This window comes from Scyliorhinus canicula, chromosome 7 (assembly GCF_902713615.1).
Source record: "Scyliorhinus canicula chromosome 7, sScyCan1.1, whole genome shotgun sequence".
NCBI lineage: Eukaryota > Metazoa > Chordata > Chondrichthyes > Carcharhiniformes > Scyliorhinidae > Scyliorhinus > Scyliorhinus canicula.
In genome coordinates this window covers 126,828,477-126,855,839 of record NC_052152.1, presented here as the reverse complement: position 1 = coordinate 126,855,839, position 27,363 = coordinate 126,828,477, and the positions used below count along the sequence as shown (strand labels likewise).

General features: G+C 49.9%; 2 protein-coding genes across 3 annotated transcripts in view; one reads left to right on the top strand and one right to left on the bottom strand.

Annotated features, from left to right (window-relative positions):
• LOC119969356 (phospholipid transfer protein) overlaps positions 1-21,017 on the bottom strand; it is a 268,237-nt gene extending 247,220 nt beyond the window's left edge. Inside the window, exon 1 of one of the 2 annotated variants that reach the window (XM_038802893.1) lies at positions 20,867-21,017. The gene's annotated coding sequence lies outside the window, so the exon portion shown is untranslated. Of the gene's footprint in view, positions 1-20,327; positions 20,466-20,866 lie in introns of those variants that run through there. The other variant, XM_038802891.1, reaches the window with a different exon arrangement.
• pcif1 (phosphorylated CTD interacting factor 1) overlaps positions 20,688-27,363 on the top strand; it is a 218,851-nt gene continuing 212,175 nt past the window's right edge. Inside the window, 1 exon segment of the mRNA XM_038802885.1 lies at positions 20,688-20,803. Within this exon segment, the coding sequence (XP_038658813.1) occupies positions 20,797-20,803 (7 nt within the window). The 5' untranslated portion in view covers positions 20,688-20,796.

Below are 27,363 nucleotides of genomic sequence, written 5' to 3'. Positions count from 1 at the left end.
GCGCTTTTTGATGCGGCGATACATCCGTCCCGCCGCTTCGTGTGCTGACTCGTTCGCCTGAGCTGGCTTCCCCTTTGTCCCGTCCACTTCTGTTGCCCCCTTTCCCTTGGCTCCCTTCTGGCATTTTTTTCTCCCCCTTCCCTTTCATCTTTTCTTCTCCCCTTGTTTCCCCCCCTATTTTTTATTTTATTTATTATTATATATTTATTTATTTAAAAAATTTTTTTTTATTATTTCCCCCTCCCCTCTCCTCCCTTCTTTCCTTTACCCCTTTATTTTATTTATTTCTTAATTATTTTCTCTCCTCCTCCCCACTTTATGCAACTCCTCTCAGATGGACTTACTTTTGCTGGGAGCGAGTGTAAAAAGAGAGAAAATAGTATACCCCTCCCTCTCTCTTTAACAGTTTTCTTTTGGGATTAAAAAAAAAAAAGAAATAAAAGTCCTTTTTCGTTTTCTCTCCCCCTTCCTCTCTCCTCACTCACCCAGGAGAGAGAGAGAGAGAGGCTTTTGCCCAGTCCCTTTGTTCTTGCCACGTGGTGGTCGCTGCCGTTTGGGGGGTGGGGGGTTGGGCCGGTTCCTGCTGCCGCACTTCGCACCCCACGTCCTCCTGGTCACTGCCGCCGGCTGGGCCCCCCTTCGGTCCCTGCCGCACCTCTCCTGGCCTGCGTTTGGGTGGGGGGGGGGGGTTGGACCTGTCGCTGCCGCACCGATCCTGCCGCCGCCGAGCCCCTCTGCTGCCGCCGTTGCCGCCAAGCCCCTCAGTTGCCGCCGCCGCTGAGCCCCTTTGTCGCTGCCGCCGCCGAGGATCCGCCGCCGACAGGCCTGCCGGGGGGGGGGGGGGGGGGGTCCCTTCCCTGTTCTCTGCCGCTTGCGGGAGCCCCTCTCCCTGCGACCGCTCCGCTCGCCGACCGGAAGAGGTCAGCCTGAAACATCTATGCCCCGGAACTTCCAACAACCATTCCTGTCCCTGTTCTAACCATATCTCCGTAATGCCCACAACATCGTAGTCCCAGGTACTAATCCACGCTCTAAGTTCACCTACCTTATTCCGGATGCTCCTTGCATTGAAGTAACAATGCACACCTTCCTGTCTACCGGTACACACCTGCGACCTTGGTACCCTCCTCAGTACCTCACTACTCTCAACACTGACTTCTGAACTACAGCTCGTTTTCCCATCCCCCTGGCAAATTATTTCAAACCCCCCCCGAAGTGCCGTAGCAAATTTTCCTCCCAGGATATTGGTGCCGCTCTGGTTCAGGTGCAAATCATCCTGTCTGTACAGATCCCACCTTCCCCAGAATGTGCTCCAGTTATCCACGTAACTGAAACCCTCCCTCCTACACCATCCCTGCAGCCACGTGTTTATCTGCACTCTCTCCCTGTTCCTCAACTCGCTAGCACGTGGCACCGGCAACGAACCAGAGATGACAACATGGTTTGTCCTGGCTCTCAGCTTCCACCCTAGCTCCCTAAATTGCTGTATTAAATCTCCGTCCCTTCTCTTACCTATGTCGTTGGTACCGATGTGTCTCACGACTTGTGACTGTTCCCCCTCGCCCTTAAGGATTCTGAAAACACAGTCCGAAACGTCACGGACCCTGGCACCTGGAGGCAACATACCATCCGGGAGTCTCTTTTGTTGCCACAGAACTGTCTATCTGTCCCTCTAACTATCGAGTCCCCAATAACTATTGCTCTCCTGCTCTCCCTCCTTCCCTTCTGAGCCACAGGGATGGACTCAGTGCTGGAGATCCGTTCACCGTGGCTTACCCCTGGTAGGTCATCCCCCTCAACAGTATCCGAAACGGTATACTTTTTACTGAGGGGAACGACCACAGAGGACCCCTGCACTGACTGCTCCCTCCCAGCCCCTCTCACTGTCACCTATCTATCTTTATTCTTCGGAGTAATTGCATCCCTGAAGCTACTATCTATGACCATCTCTGCCTCCCGAATGATCCGAACTTCATCCAGCTCCAGTTCCCTAATGCGATTTGAGGAGCTGCACTTCCCACAGGTGAAATCAGCAGGGACACTGACGGCGTCCCTCCCCTCAAACATTCTGCAGGAGGAACATTGCACTGCCTTCCCTGCCATCCCCCCTCGATAACTTGCGGATAAAAACAAGAAAAAGAAAGAAAGAAAGAAAGAAAGAAAGAGCTTACCTGCTATTTACTCAACCCCTTAGGTTAGAGGAGGCGGAAGGGTGGGGGACACTACAAGTGTCGTGTCTCGGGTTTAGGAGCCACCCAACTTAATTACAGGGAAAAATAAAACACTTAACCAGAAACGACTGTGCCCTGCATTATAACAGCAATCAGCTGTTATGGGCCCGCGCAAACAATTTAAATCTTACTACTTACCCAGCAGTCACTCTGTCCTCACTCCGACCGGATTCAGCTGGAAACCGCCAACAGTAAGGTTTTTAAAAATGCACTCCCCTTAGCAAGCAATCACTCAGCAACCAGAGGAGGAAGTGTGGAAGGGCAATACTGGTGGGGTATTGGTTATTAAAGGGAGCAAATCAGCACTTCTATGGCCGTCGACTCGGCTCCAGGATGGTGTGTTGCCTTCTGGGTGTCAGGGTCAAGGGTGTCACAGAACTGCTGCAGGGCATTCTGAAAGGGGAGGGTGAACAGCCAGAGGTGGTGGTCCATGTTGGGACCAATGACAATGAAAAAGAAATGAGGTCCTGCAAGCAGACGTTAGGGAGTTAGGTATGAAATTGACAAGCAGGACTTCAAGGATAGTAATCTCTGGATTACTCCGCAATAGTGAGTAGAGCAGATGAATGCATAGTTGGAGAGATGGTGCAGGAGGGGAGCCATGGGTGGTGGGACCTGTACAAGTTGGAAGAGCTACATCTGGACAGGAATGGGGCCAATATCTACACGGAGAGGTTTGCTGTTTGGGCAGGTTTAAACTAAATTGGCAGGAGGATGGGATCCTGACAAGTAGTTCAGAGGTGAGAGAAGCTGAGATGGAATTAGAAGTTCAAATGCCAGTGAGTCTGAAAGGCCGAGGAAATATCGGCTAGATAAGAAAGAAGCGAGTCTAACAAAGCTAAATGGAATCTATTTTAATACAAGGGGCCGGAGGAATAAGATAGACAAGCTGAGGGCACAAATAGACATGTGGGAGTCTGATATCAGCTATGACCGAGACTTGGCTGAGAGATGGGTAGGATTGGCAGCCCAACATTTCTGCTTATAGGGTATTCAGATGAGATGGAGAGAGGGGATAGAAGGAGGTGGTGGTGTGTGTGTGTGGGGGGGGGGGGGGGGGGGGGGGGGGTCACAATATCGATCAAGGAATCAATTATAACAGTGAGCAGAGATAACATCCTGAAAAGGATAATCAAATGGGTAGAAGTAAGAAACACAAAAGGAACAAACACCCTGTTGGGTGTGTACCAAAGGCCTCCAAACAGTTAGGGAGAGATAGAGGATCAAATATGCAATCCATTTTCAGAAATGTGTACAAATAATAAGGCATTAATAGTCGGGAGTTTTAACCACCCAAATATGAATGGGATAATTTTAGTGTGAAAGGTAGAGATGGAGCTAAATTCTTAAATGGCATCCAGAAGTTTTTTAGCCAGTTAGAAAGCCCAACAAAGACCTAATGAGCCCAGGCGCATCAGTAGGTGAGCATTTTGAAGGTAGAGACCATAATTTAGTTAGATTTAGGATAGTTATGGAAAAGAATAAGGATGGGAGAGGAATAAAAGCTCTTAACTGGGAAAGATTAACCAGGTGAGACTTATAAAGGGCTGGGTTAGTCAGGTGTTTCACTCTGGATTTGACAGACGGGTTCGAGGGGTAGTGGTAACGGTCAGCAAAAGAGTACGTTTTCAGATGGGGAAGATGGTGGCAGATCAGGGGGGGGTAGATGCGTGATTGTGACAAGGGCGCTGGAGAGGTTAGTGATGCCGTTAAGTGTATACAGTCCCAATTGGGACGATGCGGTATTTGCATGGGGCCATCCCCGACTTGGACACACACGAACTGATGGTTGGGGGGGGGGGGGGACTGGAACTTGGTGCAAGCGCCATGGTTGGACAGGTCACGGCAGCACTCGCAGGTCCCATCCGGGGGGGGGGGGGGGGGGGGGGGGGGGGGGGGGGGGGGGAAGCGTTGGCTGGGATAATGGTGGAAATGGGAGGGGTGGAGCCTTCAAGGTTTCTGCACCCGAGGAAACGCGAGTACTCGTTTTTCTCAGCAGTCCACAAGGTATACTCGCGGATCAACGTTTTTGTGGTGGGGAAGGCTTTGCTGGCTGGGGTTAAGGGGTCGGAATACTCAGCAATTGCAGTATCAGATCATGCTCCGCATTGGGTGGATATGGTACTGGAGGAGGGGGTAGCGCAGAGGCCGGGGTGGAAATTAGATGTGGGACTTTTGGGGGACCAAGGGTTCTGTGACAAAATTGAAACGGTAATTGAGGAATATGTAGGTTCAACTGTATGGGTGAGGTGTTGAAAGCCGTTATCTGGTGGTGAGGGGTGAGGTGATTTTGTTTAATGCCAGGGTGGACAAAGAGGAGAGGTTGGAGCAGCAGAGGGTAATAGATGAGAGGTTGGAGGTCGATAGGAGTTATGCAGAAGATGGGGATCCAGGGAAATTGGAAAAGAGGAAGGAACTACAGGCGAGCTTTGACCGACTATCCACCAGGAAGGCAGTGCACCAACTGAGCAGAGCAAGGGGTGCAGTTTACGAACATGGAGATAAGGTGGGGGTGGATGTTAGCAGGTCAGCTCTGGAGGGAGGCAGCGGTAAGGGAAATTGTTCAGGTGAGGGATGGGGCTGGGAAGTTGGTGGTGGCTCCGGATCTTATTAACAAGGTCTTTGAGAAATTTTATGAGGTTGTACAGGTCAGAGCCACCTGGGAGAGACCGGGCGATGCAGGAATTTCTATATGGGTTGGAGTACCCTAGGTTAGGGGAGGGGGACAGGGCTACATTAGAGGGGGAGATAGTGGAGCAGGAGATAAAAGATGCAATTGGGAGGATGCAGTCGGGGAAGGTGGCAGGGCCGGATGGGTTTCCGGTGGAATATTATAAAAAAATTCAAGGATAAGGTGGCACCCCTGATGGTGGGGATGTTTGAAGAGGCGATAGGAAAGGGGGTGTTGCCACAAACCTTGGGGCAGGCATCGATTTCCTTGTTGCTAAAAAAAGATAAGGATCCGACGGAGTGTGAGTCGTATAGGCCCATATCACTTCTGAATCTGCACGCAAAAGTATTGGCGAAGGTACTGGCAGGTAGGCTGGTGGAGTGTCTCCCGAAGGTGATAGGTGAAGATCAGACGGGGTTCGAGAGAGGGAGGCAGCTCTTTTCAAACGTTAGAAGGGTATTGAATGTTGTTATGGTACCAGCAGAGGGCAAGGAAACAGAGGTGGTTGTGGCATTGGACGCTGAGAAGGCGTTTGGGATTGGACCAATATTTGTGAACTGGGTAAAGCTACTATAGAAGGAGCCGAGGGCGAGTGTCCACACAAACAACATCAGCTCGGGATACTTTTCTCTCCACCGTGGGACCAGACAGGGATGTACTATGTCCCCTCTGCTGTTTGCACTCGCGATTGAGCCATTGGCCATCGCATTAAGAGGTTCGGGGGTATGGAAAGGAATAGTGCGGTTGGGGATAGAGCATAGGGTGTCCTTGTATGCCGATGACTTGCTGTTATACGTGTCGGAACCGAGTGTGTCGATAGGGGGAATATTGTAGCTGCTTTGAGTGTTTGGGTCTTTCTCGGGGTACAAACAAAATCTAGACAAGAGTATTTTGTGGTGTCTCGGCCAGGTGTGGGGGCAGGGGTGGGTGGGCTGCCATTCCGTAGGGCAGGGACTCACTTTAGGTACCTGGGGGTGCAGGTTACCCTGGAGTGGAGTGGAGGGGGCACCACAGGCATTTCAGTTTGGTGGGGAGAGTGAAAGCTGATCTGGCAAGGTGGGAAGGTCTCCCTCTGTCACTGGCGGGTCGGGTACAGGCGGTTAAAATGAACGTGTTGCCGCGATTCCTGTTTATTTTTCAATGCCTGCCGATTTTCCTGCCAAAGGCTTTTTTCAGAGATTGAGGGAAGGATTATTTTGTTTAAATGGGGAGGGAAGGTGGCCAGAGTTAGAAGGTGCTGCTACAGTGGGGAAGGCAGGCAGGGGATTTGGGTCTTCCGAACCTGATGTATTTCTACTGGGCGGCGATTGTGGAGAAGGTTCGGGGCTGAGTCAGAGGGGTTGATTCCCAGTAGGTCAGAATGGAGGAGAGTTTGTGTAAAGGGTTGGGACTGAAAGCACTAGCAACAGTGCCGCACACGATGGCCCCAGGGAAATACTCAGGGAGTACAGTAATAATAGCTTCATTGAGAATTTGGAGGCAGTTTCTTTTTTTTTCAACAATTTTATTGAGGTATTTTTTGGCATTGTAAACAGTTACAGATTACAGAAATATGCAAACATCAATGGAAAACCAACACTTCAACCAAACCATAATGCACATACCAGCTCCTCTCCCATAGACACTACTCTACTCTAATCTGCCCCCTCTGCCTGCTGATGTTCACTCTCCCGCGAAGAAGTCGATGAATGGTTGCCACCTTTGGGCGAACCCCAATACAGATCCCCTCAAGACGAACTTGATTTTTTCCATACCCAGAAAACTTGACATGTCCGAAAGCCATAGTTCGGTCTTCGGGTCCCTCCATGCCAGCAGTATTCGTCGTCGGGTTATCAGGGAAGCAAAGGCCAAAACAAAGAACAAAGAACAAAGAAAATTACAGCACAGGAACAGGCCCTTCGGCCCTCCCAGCCTGCACCGATCCAGATCCTTTATCTAAACCTGTTGCCTATTTTCCAAGGTCTACTTCCCTCTGTTCCCGCCCATTCATATACCTGTCTAGATGCTTCATAAATGATGCTATCGTGCCCGCCTCTACCACCTCCGCTGGTAAAGCGTTCCAGGCACCCACCACCCTCTGCGTAAAAAACTTTCCACGCACATCTCCCTTAAACTTTCCCCCTCTCACCTTGAAATCGTGACCCCTTGTAACTGACACCCCCACTCTTGGGAAAAGCTTGTTGCTGTCCACACCTCTCATAATTTTGTAGACCTCAATCAGGTCCCCCCTCAACCTCCGTCTTTCCAACGAAAACAATCCTAATCTACTCAACCTTTCTTCATAGCTAGCCCCCTCCATACCAGGCAACATCCTGGTGAACTTCCTCTGCACCCTCTCCAAGGCATCCACATCCTTCTGGTAATGTGGCGACCAGAACTGCACGCAGTATTCCAAATGTGGCCTTTCTCCTCCTGGACTCCGGAAACCCCGAAAATTGCCACCTCTGGACTCATCACCACCCTAGTTTTCAGCACCCGGGACATGACCCCCGCAAATCCCTCCCAGTACCCCCTGAGCTTATGGTATGCCCAAAACATGCGAACGTGGTCCTCCTGCGCATCTAGCGCACTTGTCCTCTACCTCAAAGAATTTGCTCATCCGAGCCACCGTCATGTGGGCCCAGAGAACGACCTTAAACTGAATCAGGCTGAGCCTGGCACATGTTGCGGTTGAGTTTACCCTACTCTGGGCTTCCGCCCATACCCCGTCCTCCAACTCCCCAGAGTTCCTCCTCCCATTTGAGTTTCAGCTCCTCCGTCTGGGATTCTTCCCCCTTCATGAGCACCTTGTAGATATCCGAGACTCTACCCTCTCCTCCTTCTCCTCTTGAGACTATTCTGTCCTGAATGCCTATTGGTGGGAGGCGTGGGAAGGATGGGACCTGTCTGCGTACAAAGTCTCGCACCTGTAAGTACCTAAGGTGATTTCCTCTTTCCAGCACAGCTTTCTCCCCCAAACCCCTCAGACTCGCAAAGCTCCCCTCCAGGAACATATCGCCCACCCTCCTCACCCCCACCCGCCGCCATGTTCGAAACCCTCCATCCATGTTCCCAGGGGCGAGTCAATGGTTATCACAAATTGGAGCCCAGACTGACGCACCCATGTCCCCTACATGCCTCCTCCACTGGCCCCAAATTCGCAGGGCCGCCCCCACTACCGGGCTGGTGGAGTACCTGGCCGGTGCAAGCGGTAGGGGAGCCGAGGGCTGCCAAACTGGAGGGCTGCCAAACTGGTGCCCCTACACGAAGCCGCCTCCACCCGCTCCCAGATAGACCCCGTCCCCACCATCCATTTCCTTATCATGGCTATGTTAGCCACCCAGTAGTAGTTGATCAGATTCGGCAATGAGAGTCCTCCCTCGCTGCGGCTCCTTTCAAGCATTGCCTTCCTCACCCGCGGGAATGGCAGCTCCTTCAGTCTATTATCCTGGCCCCTTGCCTGCACTACAAACATCTCACACTTGGCCATATTTAATTTGTACCCTGAGAACCGGCCAAACTTCCTCAATATTTCCAGTATATTTTCCATCCCGGCCAGTGGGTCTGACACATATAGGTGCAGGTCATCCGCATAGTGAGAGACCCGGTGCTCCACACCCCCTCGTCATTCCCTTCCACCCCTTTGCAGTTCTCAGCGCAATCGCCAACGGTTCTATGGCCAGCGTGTACAGCAACGGGGAGAGTGGGCATCCATGTTTAGTCCCGCGATGTAGTCTGACATATCCTGTTCGTCCTAACGCTAGCTTTTGGGCCCTGGTACAATAGTCTGACCCAGTTAACAAGTCCCTCCCCGAACCCAAACCGTCTGAGTACCTCCCACAGATAGTCCCACTCCACCCGGTTGAAGGCCTTCTCAGCGTCCATTGCTACCACTGCTTCCACCTCCTTGCCCGTAGGGGGCATAATAATCACATTAAGCAATCTTCTCACGTTGGCTGTCAGCTGCCTGCTTTTAACAAACCCTGTTTGGTCATCCCCAATCACCCCCGGTACGCAGTCCTCAATTCTAATTGCCAGGACCGTGGCGAGCCTCCCTCTTCCAGAGTTGCTGTGCTAGCAATCTGCTGGCCTTCTCTCCATGCTCACACACCACTCCCCTTGCCATCCCAATAGCACTCCCAGTTCCGCCTGCAGTTTCCGTCTTTCCCCGAGTAGGTCCCCCGGGTACCCCGCATGCTCCTCGTCTATCCGGTGGATCTCCTTAACCAATCTATCCATTTCTGCTCTGTCCGCCCTATCCCTGTGAGCCCGAATTGAAATCAGCTCTCCCCGCACTACTGCCTTCATCGCTTCCCACAGGGTCGCTGCTGAAACCTGCCCCGTATCGTTCACCTGCAAGTAATTTTGCACACACTTCCGCAGTCTCTCACATATCCCCTCCTCCGACAACAATCCTACATCTAACCTCCATTGCGGGCATTGGTAATTCGCCCCACTGACCTGCAGGTCCACCCAATGTGGGGCATGGTCCGAAATAGCGATTGCCGAGTATTCCGTATTCTTTACCTCCCCTACACAGTCCCTGCTCAAGATAAAGAAATCAATTCTAGAGTATACTTTATGAACAAGAGAGTAAAACGAGTAGCCCCTTCCCGTCGGCTGTCTGGCTCTCCATGGGTCCACTGCCCCCCATTGCTCCATGAAGCCTTTCAGCTCCCTTGCCATTACTGGGAGCCCACCCGTTCTGGGACATGACCGGTCTAGCCCCGGGTCGAGGACCGTATTAAAGTCCCCCACCCGCCCCCCCCCATCAACAACTTGCGTGAGTCTAGGTCTGGGATTTTCCCCAGCACTCTTTTAATAAAGTTAACGTCGTCCCAGTTCGGAGAATATATGTTCACCAGCACCACTCTTCTCCCCTCCAGTTTGCCCCTTACCATAAGGAATCTGCCCCACCCCTCATCTGCAATTACACCGTCCGCCTCAAATTGAACCCGCTTATTGATCATAATTGCTACCCCCTGGACTTAGAGCCCAAGCCCGAGTGGAAGACCTGGCTGATCCAGCCCTTCCTTGGCCCAGTCTGGTCAGATATTTTCAAATGTGTCTCCTGCAACATAATTACTTCCGCCTTTAGAGCCCGCAAGTGCGCGAACACACGTGCCCTTTTGACTGGCCCATTTAATCCTCTGACATTCCAGATGATCAGCTTGGTTGGGGGGGGGGGGGGGGGGGGCACACTCCTCCCCCCCCCCCACCCCCCCAACCCACGCCGTCAGCCATAACCTTTCTTGGGCCCGCCCCCGGCCCATGTGCTGCGCCGCTCTTGGCCGCCTCCACAATCGACCTGCTCTCCATTATCTACTTCAGACCCCTCCCACGTCAGCAGAATAACTTAACCCCCCCTCCCCCCCCCCAAGCAACATCTCCCGATAACCCCACCCCTGCCATCTACTGGCTGTATTCACACCCCCCACATGACTAGCCAATCTGCTAGCCCGGTGACTCATCCCTCCGGCGCCCACTTGTCTCACTCCTATTGTTTCCCCGACCTCGGCTCCCCACTCATTAACACCCCATCCCCCACTCCAACCCACTGGAGCAATCTCACTAAAATGGGAAAGATCAAACAAGATGGAGACATCAAACAGCACCGTGAGGCTGCTCCGGGTACAATACAGTTCCAGCTGTGTGCACAGATAAGTGTTAACCCACGTCCCTTTCTGAGCATTAATAAAATATCAGCACAGTAGCACAGTACCTGTACATCACCCACCCAAAACAAACGTAAAAACCAGAGACATAAAAACCCCAACCAACATCTTTAATTCCCATTGCTTACCGGCCACCTTTATGTTACAATGAAGGCTCCAACACAGCCAAAGAACACGACAAAAGGCATCAACAAAAGCAAAAAAAAGGAGAGAAAAAAAGAGCATACGAGAGGGGGATTCCCTCCCCCGCCCCCGTAGGCAAAAGCTGCCAAAAATACAACACATGGCACCTTTAAAGCAGTAAACAGTTGACCGTCAGTCCAGGCACAGTAGGCATCCCCCCAAACAATACCTCTCGGACCCTAGCTTGCGTCCGTGGGTCCTTTTTTCGGGACCAGACCCTGATCCCTCGCGAAGTCCATCGCTTCTACGGGCTCAGAAAAGTAATGGTGTCGGCCCTGATGCGTGACCCAAAGACGGGCCGGGAAGAGCAGACCAAACTTCACGTGCTTTTTACATAAAACCTCCTTAACTTGTTTAAAGGCTGCTCGACGCCTGGCCACCTCCTGGCTTAGGTCCTGATCAATGTGAAGAACATCGTTATTACACATGCTGCTCTGAGCACACTTTGCCCACTGCAGCATCCGCTCCTTCTCCACAAACCTGTGGAACCTGATCACCATCAGACCGGGGGGGGGGGGGGGGGGTGTGTGTACCCCCCAGACGCATCTGTCTCACCTGTATTCTGTGTGCCCCCTCCAGCTCCAGCGGTCCTGGAAAGGTTTCAGCCCCCATCAGCTGCATCAACAGATCAGCCACAAACGCTGTGGCATCTGCTCCCTCAGCCCCTCCGGGAGGCCCATGATCCTGAGATTTTGTCTGCGGGCTCTATTTTCCAGCTCCTCTACTCTGTCTCTCCTTCAACCCATCAACTTCTAGCACAGCAATCGTCTGCGCGTCCGCCTGCTCCTCCACCGCCTCCCCCAGCTCCTTAACTTTTTCATCCTGGGCATCCAATCTCTGGTTGAATTGATCCACTGCCTTCTGAAGTGGGTCCAAGTTATCCCGCTTCAACGATTCAAAACTGCTTTTTATCACCTGCAGCATGTTTTCCAGCGCTTGCTGGATCGCCGGGTCTGAGGTCCGTAGGTCTGCCACCTTGGCTCCCGGGTCAGTTTCCCCTGCACCTTGCCTTTGTCCTTTCCTCTCCCGTTTTTCGCTGCTTTCTGCTCTCCCGCGGTTCCATGCAGCTCTGCCCGTTCCTCAGCACCTCAGTGTCCGTCTTTCCAGCGCTCCGCAGTCCCGCAAAACCGGGGAACCAGGTCCTCAAATCCCGCTGGAGTGAGAGCCACCGAATGTGCGGCTTACTCAATCATCGCCACCACCGGAAGTCCATTTGGAGGCAGTTTCGCCAACACTTCGGGTTGGGGGCAGGGTCAAGGGAAATGCCGATTTGGGGGAACCACAGATTTGAGCCACGGGAGTGGGATGGAAGTTTTCGGAAATGGGCAGAGAAGGGGATTAAGACACTAAAAGATTTGTTTCTTCTGGGTGGGTTTGCAGGATTGATGGAGCTGGAAGCGAAGTATGGGCTGGAGCAGGGGGAAATATTTAGATACATGCAGGTTCGAGATTTTGCCAGAAAGGAGGTACAGAGCTTCCCAGTGGAGCCGGCCTCCACATTGCCGGAGGAGGTGCTGACGACAGGGGGACTGGAGAAGAGGGTTAGTGTTAGCAGTTTACGGAGCTGTGGGAGGAAGAGTTGGGAGAGGATATGGAGGAGGGGTTCGAGGAATAAGGAGAGAGCAGTTGAACACGTGGCTGCAGGGATGGTGCAGGAGGGAGGGTTTCAGATAGCTGGGTAATTGGGGCTCATTCTGGGGTAGGTGGGACCTCTACAAATGGGATAGTGTACACCTGGACCAGAGGGGTACCAATATCCTTTGGGGGGGGGGGGGGGGGGAGAATTTGCTAATGCTCTGCGGGAGGGTTCAAACTAATTCAGCAGGGGGTTGGGAACCTGAATTGTAGCTCCAGTATACAGGTGGTTGAGGGTAGTGAGGTGGGTGAACTTGCAGCATGGGTTGGTACCTGGGACTTCGATGTTGTAGCCATTTCGGAGACATGGCTAGAGCAGGGACAGGAATGGTTGTTGCAAGTTCCAGGGTTTAGATATTTCAGTAAGCTCAGGGAAGGTGGTAAAAGAGGTGGAGGGGTGGCATTGTTAGTCAAGGACAGTATTACGGTGGTAGAAAGGACGTTTGATGAGGACTCGACGACTGAGGTAGTACAGGCTGAGGTTAGAAACAGGAGAGGTCACCCTGTTGGGAGTTTTCTATAGGCCTCTGAAAAGTTCCAGAGATGTAGAGGAAAGGATTGCAAAGATGATCCTGGATAGGAGCGAAAGTAACAGGGTAGTTGTTATGGGGGACTTTAACCTTCCAAATATTGACTGGAAACGCTATAGATAGAGTACTTTAGATGGGTCCGTTTTTGTCCAATGTGTGCAGGAGGGTTTCCTGACACAGTATGTAGATAGGCCAACAAGAGGCGAGGCCAGGTTGGATTTGGTACTGGGTAATGAACCAGGACAGGTGCTAGATTTGGAGGTAGGTGAGCACTTTGGTGATAATGACCACAATTCAGTTATGTTTACATTAGCGATGGAACGGGATAGGTATATACCGCAGGGCAAGAGTTATAGCTGGGGAAAAGGCAATTATGATGCGATGAGGCAAGACTTAGGATGGGGAAGGAAACTGCAGGGGATGGGCACAATTTAAATGTGCAGCTCGTTCAAGGAACGGCTACTGCGTGTCCTTGATAAGTATGTACCTGTCAGGCAGGGAGGAAGTGGTCGAGCGAGGGAACCGTGGTTTACTAAAGTAGTTGTCACTTGTCAAGAGGAAGAAGGATGTAAACATGAGACGTGAAGGTTCAGTTAGGGCGCTCGAGAATTACAAGTTAGCTAGGAAGGACCTAAAGAGAGAGCTAAGAAGAGCCAGGAGGGGACATGAGAAGTCTTTGGTAGGTAGGGTCAAGGATAACCCTAAAGCTTTCTATAGGTATGTCAGGAATAATAGAATGACTAGGGTAAGAGTAGGGCCAGTCAAGGACAGTAGTGGGAAGTTGTGTGTGGAGTCCGAGGAGATAGGAGGTGCTAAATGAATATTTTTCGTCATTATTCACGCAGGAAAAAGACAATGTTGTCGAGGAGAATACTGAGATACAGGCTACTAGACTAGAAGGGCTAGAGGTTCATAAGGAGGAGGTGTTAGCAATTCTGGAAAGTGTGAAAATAGATAAATCACCTGGGCCGGATGGGATTCATCCTAGGATTCTCTGGGAAGCGAGGGAGGAGATTGCTGAGCCTTTGGCTTTGATCTTTATGTCGTCATTGTCGGCAGGAATAGTGCCAGAAGACTGGAGGATAGCAAATGTTGTCCCCTTGTTCAAGAAGGGGAGTAGTGATAACCCCGGTAACTATAGACCAGTGAGCCTTACTTCTGTTGTGGGCAAAGTCTTGGAAAGGTTTATAAGAGATAGGATTTATAACCATCTAGAAAGGAATAATTTGATTAGGGATAGTCAATACGGTTTTGTGAAGGGTATGTCATGCCTCACAAACCTTATTGAGTTCTTTGAGAAGGTGACCAAACAGGTGGATGAGGGTAAAGCAGTTGATGTGGTGTATATGGATATCAGTAAAGCGTTTGATAAGGTTCCCCACGGTAGGCTATTGCAGAAAATACAGAGGCATGGGATTCAGGGTGATTTAGCAGTTTGGATCAGAAATTGGCTAGCTGGAAGAAGATGGTGGTTGATGGGAAATGTTCAGACTGGAGTCCAGTTACTAGTGGTGTGCCACAAGGATCTGTTTTGAGGCCACTGCTGTTTGTCATTTTTATAAATGACCTGGAGGGCGTAGAAGGATGGGTGAGTAAATTTGCAGGTGACACTAAAGTCGGTGGAGTTGTGGATAGTGCTGAAGGATGTTATAGGTTACAGAGGGACATAGATGAGCTGCAGAGCGGGCTGAGAGTTTAATGCAGAAAAGTGTGAGGTGATATGGATGATAAGGGAATAGTGTGGATGGGCTTTAGAGTGGCTTCACAGGTCGGCGCAACATCGAGGGCTGAAGGGCCTGTACTGTTCTGTGTTCTAACACCACCAACACCCCCCCTCCCTCCCCTAACCACCAACACCCCGCTCCCTCCCCTAACCACCAACACCCCCCCCTCCCTCCCCTAACCACCCCCTCCCTCCCGTAACCACCAACACCCCCCTCCCTCCCCTAACCACCAACACCCCCCTCCCTCCCCTAACCACCAACACCCCCCTCCCTCCCCTAACCACCAACACCCCCCCTCCCTCCCCTAACCACCAACACCCCCCTCCCCTAACCACCCCCTCCCTCTCCTAACCACCCCCTCCCTCCCCTAACCACCCCCTCCCTCCCCTAACCACCCCCCTCCCTCCCCTAACCACCCCCTCCCTCCCCTAACCACCAACACCCCCCTCCCTCCCCTAACCACCAACAGCCCCCTCCCTCCCCTAACCACCAACACCGCCCTCCCTCCCCTAACCACCAACACCCCCCTCCCTCCCCTAACCACCAACACCCCCCTCCCTCCCCTAACCACCAACACCCCCCTCCCTCCCCTAACCACCAACACCCCCCTCCCTCTCCTAACCACCAACACCCCCCTCCCTCCCCTAACCACCAACACCCCCCTCCCTCCCCTAACCACCAACACCCCCCCTCCCTCCCCTACCCACCCCCTCCCTCCCCAAACCACCCCCTCCCTCCCCTAACCACCAACACCCCTCCCTCCCCTAACCACCCCCTCCCTCCCCTAACCACCCCCTCCCGCCCCACCAACACCCCCCTCCCTCCCCTAACCACCCCCGCCCTCCCCTAACCACCCCCTCCCTCCCCACCCACCAACACACCCCCCCCCTCCCCACCCACCAACACACTGGCTTATCTTTTGTGGACTCAGCTCCACTTTCCAGCCCGAACACCATAACCCTTAATCCCTTTATTCTTCAAAAAACTATCTATCTTTACCTTAAAAACATGTAATGAAGGAGCCTTAACTGCTTCACTGGGCAAGGAATTCCATAGATTCACAACCCTTTGGGTGAAGAAGTTCATCCTAAACTTAGTCCTAAATCTACTTTTTTGGGCCTCACGGTAGCATGGTGGTTAGCATCAATGCTTCACAGCTCCAGGGTCCCAGGTTCAATTCCCGGCTGGGTCACTGTCTGTGTGGAGTCTGCACGTCCTCCCCGTGTGTGCGTGGGTTTCCTCCGGGTGCTCCGGTTTCCTCCCACAGTCCAAAGATGTGCGGGTTAGGTGGATTGGCCATGCTAAATTGCCCGTAGTGTAAGGTTAATGGGGGGATTGTTGGGTTACGGGTATACGGGTTACGTGGGTTTAAGTAGGGTGATCATTGCTCGGCACAACACCGAGGGCCGAAGGGCCTGTTCTGTGCTGTACTGTTCTATGTTCTATGTACTTCCCCTTATTTTGAGGCTATGTCCCCTAGTTCTGCTTTCACCCGCCAGTGGAAACAATCTGCCCGCATCTATCCTATCTATTCCCTTCATAATTTTAAATGTTTCTATAAGATCCCCCCTCATCCTTCTAAATTCCAACGAGTACAGTCCCAGTCTACTCAACCTCTCCTCATAATCCAACCCCTTCAGCTCTGGGATTAACCTAGTGAATCTCCTCTGCACACCCTCCAGTGCCAGTACGTCCTTTCTCAAGTAAGGAGACCAAAACTGAACACAATACTCCAGGTGTGTCCTCACTAACACCTTATACAATTGCAACATAACCTCCTTGTCTTAAACTCCATCCCTCTAGCAATGAAGGACAAAATTCCACTTGCCTTCTTAATCACCTGTTGCACCTGTAAACCAACCTTCTGTGACTCATGCACTAGCACACCCAAGTCTCTCTGAACAGCGGCATGCTTTAATATTTTATCGTTTAAATAATAATCCCGTTTGCTGTTATTCCTACCAAAATGGATAACCTCACATTTGTCAACATTGTATTCCATCTGCCAGACCCTAGCCTATTCACTTAACCTATCCAAATCCCTCTGCAGACGTCCAGTATCCTCTGCACTTTTCACTTTACCACTCATCTTAGTGTCATCTGCAAACTTGGACACATTGCCCTTGGTCCCCAACTCCAAATCATCTATGCAAATTGTGAACAATTGTGGGCCCAACACGGATACCTGAGGGACACCACTAGCTACTGATTGCCAACCAGAGAAACACCCATTAATCCCCACTCTTTGCTTTCTATTAATTAACCAATCCTCTATCCATGCTACTACTTTACCCTTAATGCCATGCATCTTTATCTTATGCAGCAACCTTTTGTGTGGCACCTTGTCAAAGGCTTTCTGGAAATCCAGATATACCACATCCATCGGCTCCCCGTTATCTACTGCACTGGTAATGTCCTCAAAAAATTCCACTAAATTGGTTAGGCATGACCTGCCCTTTATGAACCCATGCTGCGTCTGCCCAATGGGACAATTTCTAACCAGATGCCTCGCTATTTCTTCCTTGATGATAGATTCCAGCATCTTCCCTACTACCGAAGTTAAGCTCACTGGCCTATAATTTCCTGCTTTCTGCCTACCTCCTTTTTTAAACAGTGGTGTCACGTTTGCTAATTTCCAATCCACCAGGACCACCCCAGAGTCTAGTGAATTTCGGTAAATTATCACGAGTGCATCTGCAATTTCCCTAGCCATCTCCTTTAGCACTCTGGGATGCATTCCATCAGGGCCAGGAGACTTGTCTACCTTTAGCCCCATTAGCTTGCCCATCACTCCCTCCTTAGTGATAACAATCCTCTCAAGGTCCTCACCTGTCATAGCCTCATTTCTATCAGTCGCTGGCATGTTATTTGTGTCTTCTACTGTGAAAACCGACCCAAAAAACCTGTTCAGTTCCTCAGCCATTTCCTCATTTCCCATTATTAAAACTCCCTTCTCATTCTCTAAAGGACCAATAGTGACCTTAGCCACTCTTTTTTGTTTTATATATTTGTAAAAACTTTTACTGTCTGTTTTTATATTCTGAGCAAGTTTACTCTCATACTCTATCTTACTCTTCTTTATAGCTTTTTAGTAGCTTTCTGTTGCCCCCTTAAGATTTCCCAGTCCTCTAATCTCCCAGCAATCTTTACCACTTTATAAGCTTTTTCCTTCAATTTGATACACTCCCTTATTTCCTTAGATATCAACGGTCGATTTTCCCTCTTTCTACCGTCCTTCCTTTTTGTTGGTATAAACCTTTGCTGAGCACTGTGAAAAATCACTTGGAAGGTTCTCCACTGTTCCTCAACTGTTCCACCATGAAGTCATAGCTCCCAGTCTACCTTAGCTAGTTCTTCTCTCGTCCCCTTGTAATCTCCTTTGTTTAAACACAAAACACTAGTATTTGATTTTACTTTCTCACCCTCCATCTGTATTTTAAATTCCACCATATTGTGATCGCTCCTTCCGAGAGGATCCCTAACTATGAGATCATGAATCAATCCTGTCTCATTACACAGGACAAGATCTAGGACCGCTTGTTCCCTCGTAGGTTCCATTACATACTGTTCTAGGAAACTATCGCGGATACATTCTATAAACTCCTCCTCAAGGTTGCCTTGACCGACCTGGTTAAACCATTCGACATGTAGATTAAAATCCCCCATGATAACTGCTGTACCATTTCTACATGCATCAGTTATTTCTTTGTTTATTGCCTGCCCCACCATAACGTTACTATTTGGTGGCCGATAGACTACTCCTATCAGTGACTTTTTCGCCTTACTATTCCTGATTTCCACCCAAATGGATTCAACCTTATCCTCCATAGCACCGATGTCATCCCTTACTATTGCCCGGATGTCATCCTGAAATAACTGAGCAACACCACCTCCCTTACCATCCACTCTGTCCTTCCGAATAGTTTGATACCCTCGGATATTTAACTTCCAGTCGTGACCATCCTTTAACCATGTTTCAGTAATGGCCACTAAATCATAGTCATTTACGATGATTTGTGCCATCAACTCATTTACTTTATTCCGAATACTACGAGCATTCAGGTAAAGTACACTTATATTGGTTTTTTAACCTCTGTTTTGAATCTTTGCATCTCCAGTTTTATTCCTTTTGTTATTACTGGGCCTATTCACTGAGCTCCCCTCAGTCACTGTACCTTGTACTGTCGCCCTTTTGGATTTTTGACTGTCTTCTCTGCCTTGCACTTTTCCCCTTACTTCCTTTTGCTTCTGTCCCTGTTTTACTACCTTCCAACATCGGTTCCCATCCCCCTGCCACATTAGTTTAAACCCTCCCCAACAGCTCTAGAAAACACCCCCCCTAAGACATCGGTTCCAGTCCTGCCCAGGTGCAGACCGTCCGGTTTGTACTGGTCCCACCTCCCCCAGAACCGGTCCCAATGCCCCAGGAATTTGAATCCCTCCCTCTTGCACCATCTCTCGAGCCACGCATTCATCCTATCTATCCTGACATTCCTACTCTGACTAGCTCGTGGCACTGGTAGCAATCCTGAGATTACTACCTTTGAGGTCCTACTTTTTAGTTTAACTCCTAACTCCCTGAATTCCGCTTGTAGGACCTCATCCCATTTTTTACCTATATCGTTGGTGCCTATGTGCACCACGACAGCTGGCTGTTCACCCCCCCCCCCCCCGAATGTCCTGTAGCCGCTCCGAGACATCCTTGACCCTTGCACCAGGGAGGCAACATACCATCCTGGAGTCTCGATTGCGTCCACAGAACCGCCTATCTATTCCCCTTACGATCGAGTCCCCTATCACTATAGCCCTGCCATTTTTCTTCCTGCCCTGCTGTGCAGCAGAGCCAGCCACGGTGCCATGAACCTGGCCTCTGCTGCCTTCCCCTGGTGAGCCATCTCCCTCAACAGTATCCAAAGCGGTATATCTGTTTTGCAGGGAGATGACCGCAGGGGACACCTGCACTGCCTTCCTACTCTTGCTCTTTCTTTTGGTCACCCATTTTCTATCTCCCTCATTAATTTTCACCTGCGGTGTGGCCAACTCGCTAAACGTGCTATCCACGACGTCCTCAGCATCGCGGATGCTCCAAAGTGAGTCCATCTGCAGCTCCAGAGCCATCAAGCGGTCTAACAAGAGCTGCAACTGAACACACTTCTTGCACGTGAAAGAGCCAGGGGCAGTGAACGTATCCCTGAGCTCCCACATCGCACACGAGGAGCATGACACGGGTCTGGGATCTCCTGCCATGTCTTAAACCTTAGGTAAACTTATACAACAACAATTTCAAAATAAAAATAAATAAATTAGACAATGAAAAGAATGAAAAGAAAATCTACTTACCAGTCATTTACCAGGGTTAAAAAGCACCTCTGAAAAAGCACCTTCTCACGCTGCACCGAATTACCTCACTGCACCAAATTACCAAGTTGCAATCCGCACTCCGGATGTGTCTCCTGGAAAAGCGCTAGCTTACTGAGTGCGCTCTCTGTCTGTCTTTTATACAGACCTCAGCTAATCGATGACTCAAAAAATACCTTAACTTCAAAGAGAAGAATACAATGTGTCCCTAAACAGGCCTCAGGTGATTGACAGATAACTGCCTCTCAGCAATTAGGGTGGGGGCAGCTTCAACCAATCAGACACTAAGCTACACACTGCACTTTTAACTGAAAAACAGCAGAATTAGATTTTCCACTTACCTTCCCTGATTTACCTCACTGCACCAAATTACCAAGTTGCAATCCCCACTCTGGATGAGTCTCACTCCGGATGTGTATCCTGGAAAAACACCCCACACCTCAACCACCCACACCCCATCCCTCCTCCGATCTGTTGTTTGTTTTGATGACGTTTTCACTCAATCCAGCTCCTGCCCATTCCAGCCACTCAGTGAGTGTCTGACACACTGGCCGATCCTTATCCAATCGGAAACCCGCGTCTTCTACTTCAATTTTACCAATCACCATGATCTTTATTGCCGGCACCGGACGAACCAATCAGTGCGCGCAGGCCAATCCCCTGGTAGCCAATCAGCGGCTTGGCGCGACGCAGGTGCGCATGCGCAGAGCGGCGGGGTGCTCCGGAATACAAGATGGAGGTGGCGGCCGAGCGGTGAAGTGGAGGCGGGAGCGGAGGGAAGACGGATCGCTGCCGCTCCTCACTCACTAAATGGCAGGTACAGCGAGCGTGCACAACACCGGTACGCGTGGCGCGACGAGCGCGGTATTGCACTTCTCACCAGCGGCCCGTCACATTCTGCTGAGCCCTGTGGAAGCGGAGGAAACGGTGGCGGCGGCGGCGGCGCAGTGTTTGTTTGAAGCTGGCAGTCGCCGCCATCTTGGGGCTTGTTGTTGTGAGCCAGCCCGATCGAGCGAGCAGCCTCGACACTCCCTTTGCTGCTTCAATTCCTGCTCTGGCTGCTGAAACACGCTCCTACTGCTGTTAAGGCTCTGATGAGAAGTGGTTCGGAGGTCGCGGCTCACATTCCGGCTGCTGTTCTCCTCCCGCCCCCGTCAGAGCTCCGGCTGAGGATCTGGGCGGGCGGCATGACAGGAGCATGCGCAGTAAAGCGCCAGCAACACAGCGGCTCCATTGACAACGGCGGTGGAAGGGAGGGACAGAGGAGGAGAGATTGAGGGGAGGAGACGTGTAGTGGGGGAGAACAGAGGGTGTGGGGGATCGGAGGGGTGGGCAGATTCCATACATTGTTCTTCTGATCTGAGATCCTCCCTTATTCTCAGTACCACTCCGCCTCCTTTCCTTCCTTGTCTGTTCTTTCTAAACATCGAATTTCCTGGAATATTCTGATCCCAGGCTTGGTCACCATGAACCCATGTTTCCATAATGGCAATTATGTTATACCCAGTGACTTCCATTTTTGCCTTTAGATCATCTACCTTGTTACTAATAATATGTACATTCAGGTAGAGTGCCCTTAATGTTTTGGCACCATTCCATATTTGATCCACACTCTATGCTTTGTTTCTCCTGTCTTCAGGTCCCACTACTTCCTGTTACCAACTTTGCTTCCTTCCAATTTGGGCCACCTTCAGCCCTGCCCCCCCCCCCCCCCCCCCAAATGTAAGTAGGAAATAAGTTTCTTGAAAATGTTCCCATAAAATGCACAGTAAGAAGTCTTACAACACCAGGTTAAAGTCCAACAGGTTTGTTTCAAACACTAACTTTTGGAGTGCTCCGAAAGCTAGTGTTTGAAACAAACCTGTTGGACTTTAACCTGGTGTTGTAAGACTTCTTACTGTGCTCACCCCAGTCCAATGCCGGCATCTCCACATCATGCCCATAAAATGCAACAGGGTATTTTTGAGAAATGTGTAAAATGTTGATGGAAAAAAAAATTAAGAATAGAATCGGGGACAGTAGAGGGGAAAAAAGAGCAGTGAAAAGAGGGGATTTGGAAGTTTTGGGTTAATTGTGAAACCGCATTTGCTGAACAAAATGGGGAATTTTTGTGTTCCACTCAAAATTTGAAATTGAGAACAAAGTTTGGATGAGGAACCACAATGCTCTCTTTGAGGGAACATTGTATAAGAAAGCTTGAAAATGGATCACCACATGCTATGACTATTAACTTAAAGTTTCATACCGGATGAGTGGTGACCATCATTGATAGAAATGATGCACCTGTGACTCAGCAGCTGTTGTTACTAGCTTGTCATCTAGTTCTAAAAAGGGTTCTACATTATTAAAAATAGCTGGTTTCCTTTGATAGTTAATTTGACAGCAAAATAAACCTGCAAAAGTACCAGAGTGAAGATTTGTCGGTGAGCATCAAATGCAAGGATGTAGCATGGGACACGCGAGAGATTAAATGGTTTAGAGGTTAAAGACGAAAAGTGGCATACCATTATTATTTACCACAGTCTGTGCCCTTTTACAGGATTTAAAGGCAAAATATTCTAATTCTGCACTGTGGGGATCCTATGATTCTATAACCTTGCTATATTTGACATCTAGAAATCTGTCCATCTCTGTCTTGAACATACGCAATAGTTGAACTTCCATGTCTCTGGGATGGAGAATTCCTAAGATTCACTAACCTCTTAGTGAAGAAATTCCTCCATAACTCAGTTTTAAATTACCTTCCCCTTATTCTGAGACTGACTATAGAATAGAATAGAACAGTACAGCACAGAACAGGCCCTTCGGCCCTCAATGTTGTGCCGAGCCATCATCACCCTACTCAAACCCACGTATCCACCCTATACCCGTAACCCAACAACCCCCCCTTAACCTTACTTTTATTAGGAGACTACGGGCAATTTAGCATGGCCAATCCACCTAACCCGCACATCTTTGGACTGTGGTAGGAAACCGGAGCACCCGGAGGAAACCCACGCACACGGGGAGGGCGTGCAGACTCCACACAGACAGTGACCCAGCCGGGAATCGAACCTGGGACCCTGGAGCTGTGAAGCATTTATGCTAACCACCATGCTACCCTGCTGCCCCCAATAACTATGTACCCTAGTTCTTGACCCCACAGCACAGTGAGGGAAACATACTTTCTGCATCAATCCTATCACGGCTTTTAAGAATTTTGTAAGTTTCAATGAGGTCACCACTTCTTCAAAACGCTCGAGGATACAGACCCTGTCTTCTCAATCTCTCCTCGTTGGATAATCCTGCATGCCCAAGATTATCTGGTGAACCTCATGTGTATATAATACCTGTATACCCCATGACAACTCATGAAGCCATTTTTTTCTCAGCCAAATGAAGTAAAAAATTGAGTTTGATTGTTCTTGTGAGCATCAGTTGAGAAAACCTCCAATATCTCAGCATTATTGCTCTACCAATTTATATTGACATATCTGTTTACGGTTTTGATGGCAGCATGGTGGCGCAGTGGATAGCACAGCTGCCTCATTGCGCAGTGGCTAGCACTGCTACTTAACGAAGCTGTGGACCTGGATTCGACCCTGTTTGTGTGGAGTTTACACATTCTCCCCGTATCTGTGTGGTTATCACCCCCACAACCCAAAAAGACGTGTAGTGTAGGTGAATTGGCCATGTTAAATTATCCCTTAATTAGGATAAAAGATTTAATCGTCCGAAGGTGGATCCTGTTAGGGTGGAGATCAACCTCTCCACCCTGTGCCCTGGCGTGGCAGGGGGACCTGCTGGAATTCTTGATGCTTGAAAAGGTCAAATTTGAACTGAGGGGAAGGATGAAGGGGTTCTACAATTCATGGGCTTTATTCATTATGTACTTTCGAGAATTGGATCACGTTGGATATTGGTTGGGGGGGAGAGAGGGACTGTATGTGTTAATGGTGACTATGAGTGAATCCTGATTCTTTTTTGTAATTTGTTTATGTTAACATGTGGGCTAATGTCTGGGGTTTGATGGGAGGATGGGATCGTTGTTATTGATATGGAGATTGACATTACATTCGTTATTGTTTATTGTTGGGTGTAAATTTGGGAGAAAATGTGATAAAGGAGAATAAAAAATATTTTAAAAAAAAGAATTAGGATAATAGATTGGGTACTCTAAATTTAAAAAAAAAATACTTGTTTACTATTTGGTGTTCATTGCTTTTGTTTTATTTCAAGGATTCATGGATAACATTTTCAAAAAATGTTACCTGGATGACTAGTTTGTGGCAAGGCAGGATGAGTTGGAATTTGAAGACTTGTTGTGACATAAAGCGTTACAAATAAAAATGTGTTCTCTGATAGCTTCGGTAATGCTAAAGACCCCGATCCATCTCCGAAGTTGGTCAAAGCTGTTAAATGAATCTGTTTCCGGTTGGCAGACTGACTAGTGGAGTGCCACAGGGGTCAGTGCTGTGGCCTCAACTATTTACAATCTATATTAATGACCTGGAAGAAAGGATTGTCTTGAAGCCAAGTTTGCTGATTATAAAAAGATGTGGAAAACAAGTTGAGAAGGGTTATAGATGGTGTGATGAATGTGGGAATTTCAGATATATATTGGATTATAGGCACCTGGTGCAGTATTGGTTAAAAGTCTCGGTTAGTGTGGGTACCTATCTACTGCAGTAAGTGTTTTTTTTAACAAGTCCTGGTTTAAGAGACTGGTAGACACTCTGACTGCACGAGGGGTAATTAAGACATCGTAAAATGAGATCATCTGTATTTCAAACCATGCTTCAGCCTAATGGATTTTTGTAATAATTTCTGGGGAGTAGATAGTTCGAGACATTGTGTTTAAATGGGATTTGAGTGGGATAAGGATGATGTAATTAGTGGGAAGAGCCAGCGGCTGAAGCAGTCGGGTTTTGCAGCGAACAGAAAAGCAGCTTCTGGAAAGTTTTTTTAAAAATCATTTTTATTCAAAATTTTTGTCAAAAATGTAATTTTTGCATAACCGTGCGCAACAATTAACATAAAATAAATGTTAACCATATATACAGAGAAAAGAAAAATACAATGTAACGATCACGATTCCCCCCCCCCCCCCCGGATGCTGCTGCTGAACATTACTGCTCTCCTAGAAAGTCGAGGAACGCTGCCACCTCCGAGAGAGAACCCTCTCAAGGCAAACTTTATTTTCTCGAGACTGAGGAAACCAGGTCTCTACACACAGGAGGGGGGGAGGGGGGAGGGGGGGGCCTTCGAGTCCCGCAACATTAAAAGGATCCGTCTCTGGGCTACCAGGGAGGCAAAGACCAACACGTGGGCCTTTCTCGCTTCCTGAACTTCTGGATCGTCTGACACACCAAAGATCGCTATCTCTGTACTCGGCACCACCCGGCCGTCCAAGATCTTGGACAATGCCTCGGCAAAACCCTGCCAGAGTCCCTTAAGAGCCGGGCATGCCAGAACATATGGACATGGTCTGCAGGGCTTCCCACACACCTCGCACATAAAGAGTTTGCTCATCCTGGTTGCCGTCATGTGTGCCCGGTGGACCACCTTAAACTGGATTAAGCTAAGCCTGGCACATGATGAGGAGGAATTGACCCTGTTTAGGGCATCTGCCCGCATCCAGCTCTCCACCTAGCTCCTCCTCCCATTTGCCCTTAAGTTCCTCGACTGAGGCTTCCTCCGCCTCCTGAAGTTCCTGGTAGATGTCCAACACCTTCCCCTCCCCTACCCAGGTGCCGGAGATCACCCTATCCTGTATCCTACGTGGGGGTAGCAGCGGAAATGATACCACCTGTTTTTTCAGAAAGGCGCGCACCTGAAGGTATCTGAAAGCATTTCCAGGGGGCAAACTGAATTTCTCCTCCAGCGCCTTCAGGCTGGGAAAGGTCCCGTCTATGAACAGGTCCCCCATCCTTTTAATGCCTGCTCTATGCCAGCTTTGAAACCCTCCGTCTATCTTGCCCGGGACAAATCTGTGATTGTTGCGTATCGAGGTCCAAACTGAGGCTCCTTCCACCCCCCCGGTGGAGCCTAAAGTATTCCGACCTCGTCCTGTTCTTGCACACACTTGCCACGGGGACCTAGTAGAGTAGCTGGACCTAACCTATGAACCCCTCACCGAATCCGAACCACCTTGGCACCTCCCACAGGTACTCCCATTCCACCCAGTCAAAGGCTTTCTCTCCGTCCATCGCTGTCACTACTTCTGCCTCCCCTCCCTCTGAGGGCATCATGGTGATGTTTAGGAGCCTCCCTACATTGGAGTTCAATTGCCTGCTCTTGGCGAAGCCTGTCTGATCCTCCCCTATCACCCCAGGGACACAGTCCTCAATTCTAGCAGCCAAGATCTTGGCCAGCAGTTTGGCGTCTACGTTCAGGAGCGATATTGGTCTATAAGATCCACGCTGTAGCGGGTCTTTCTCTCGATTGAGGGTGAGTAAATTCGAAGCATGTGACATTGTTGGGGGGAGGGTCCCTCTCTCTTTGGCCTCATTAAAGGCCCTCGGTGGGAGTGGGCACAGCAGTTCTGAAAATTTCTTGTAGAATTCTACATGGTAGCCATACGGCCCCAGGGCCTTGCCCGACTGCATGTTCCCTAGCCCCTTTAACATCTCCTCCAGCTCTATCGGGGCCCCCAGTCCCTCCACCAGATCCTCTTCCATCTTTGGAAACCTCAGTTGGTCCATGAATTGCGTCATCCCCCCCCCCCCCCCCCCCCCCCCCCCCCCCCCCACCCCACCCCGGCAGGGGCTCTGACTCATACAATTTGCCGTAGAACGCCCAAAAAACTTTGTTCACCCCCTCTGGGTCTATGACCGTGTTGCCCTCCTTATCCTGTATTACCCCAATTTCCTTGGCCGCCTCCCTCTTGCGAAGTTGGTGCACCAGCATTCTACTTGCTTTCTCCCCCTACCTCGTAGACAGCCCCTTTGGCCTTCCTCAGCTCTGTTACCGCCTTCCCTGTGGTCAGCAGGTCAAATTCCGCCTGCAGCCTCCGGCGCTCTGTCAGTAGCCCCGTCATGGGTGTCTCCGCGTAACTCCTGTCTACTCTGAGTATCTCCTCAACTAGCCTTTCTCTCTCCGCTCTTTCTTTCTTCTCTCTATGGGATCTGATAGAGATCAACTCCCCTCTGATAACTGCCTTCAGGGCCTCCCACACCGTGGACGCCGCTACCTCCCCCGTATCATTAGTTTCCAGGTAGTTTTTAATGTTCCTCCTTATCCGCCCACAAATCACGTCGTCTGCCAGCAGCCCCACATCTAACCTCATAGTGGGGGTTGACCTCCCTCCACCCCAAGACGCAAATCCACCCAGTGTGGAGCATGATGGGAGACTGCAATAGCCGAATACTCTGTCCCCTCCACCCTAGGGATTAGCGC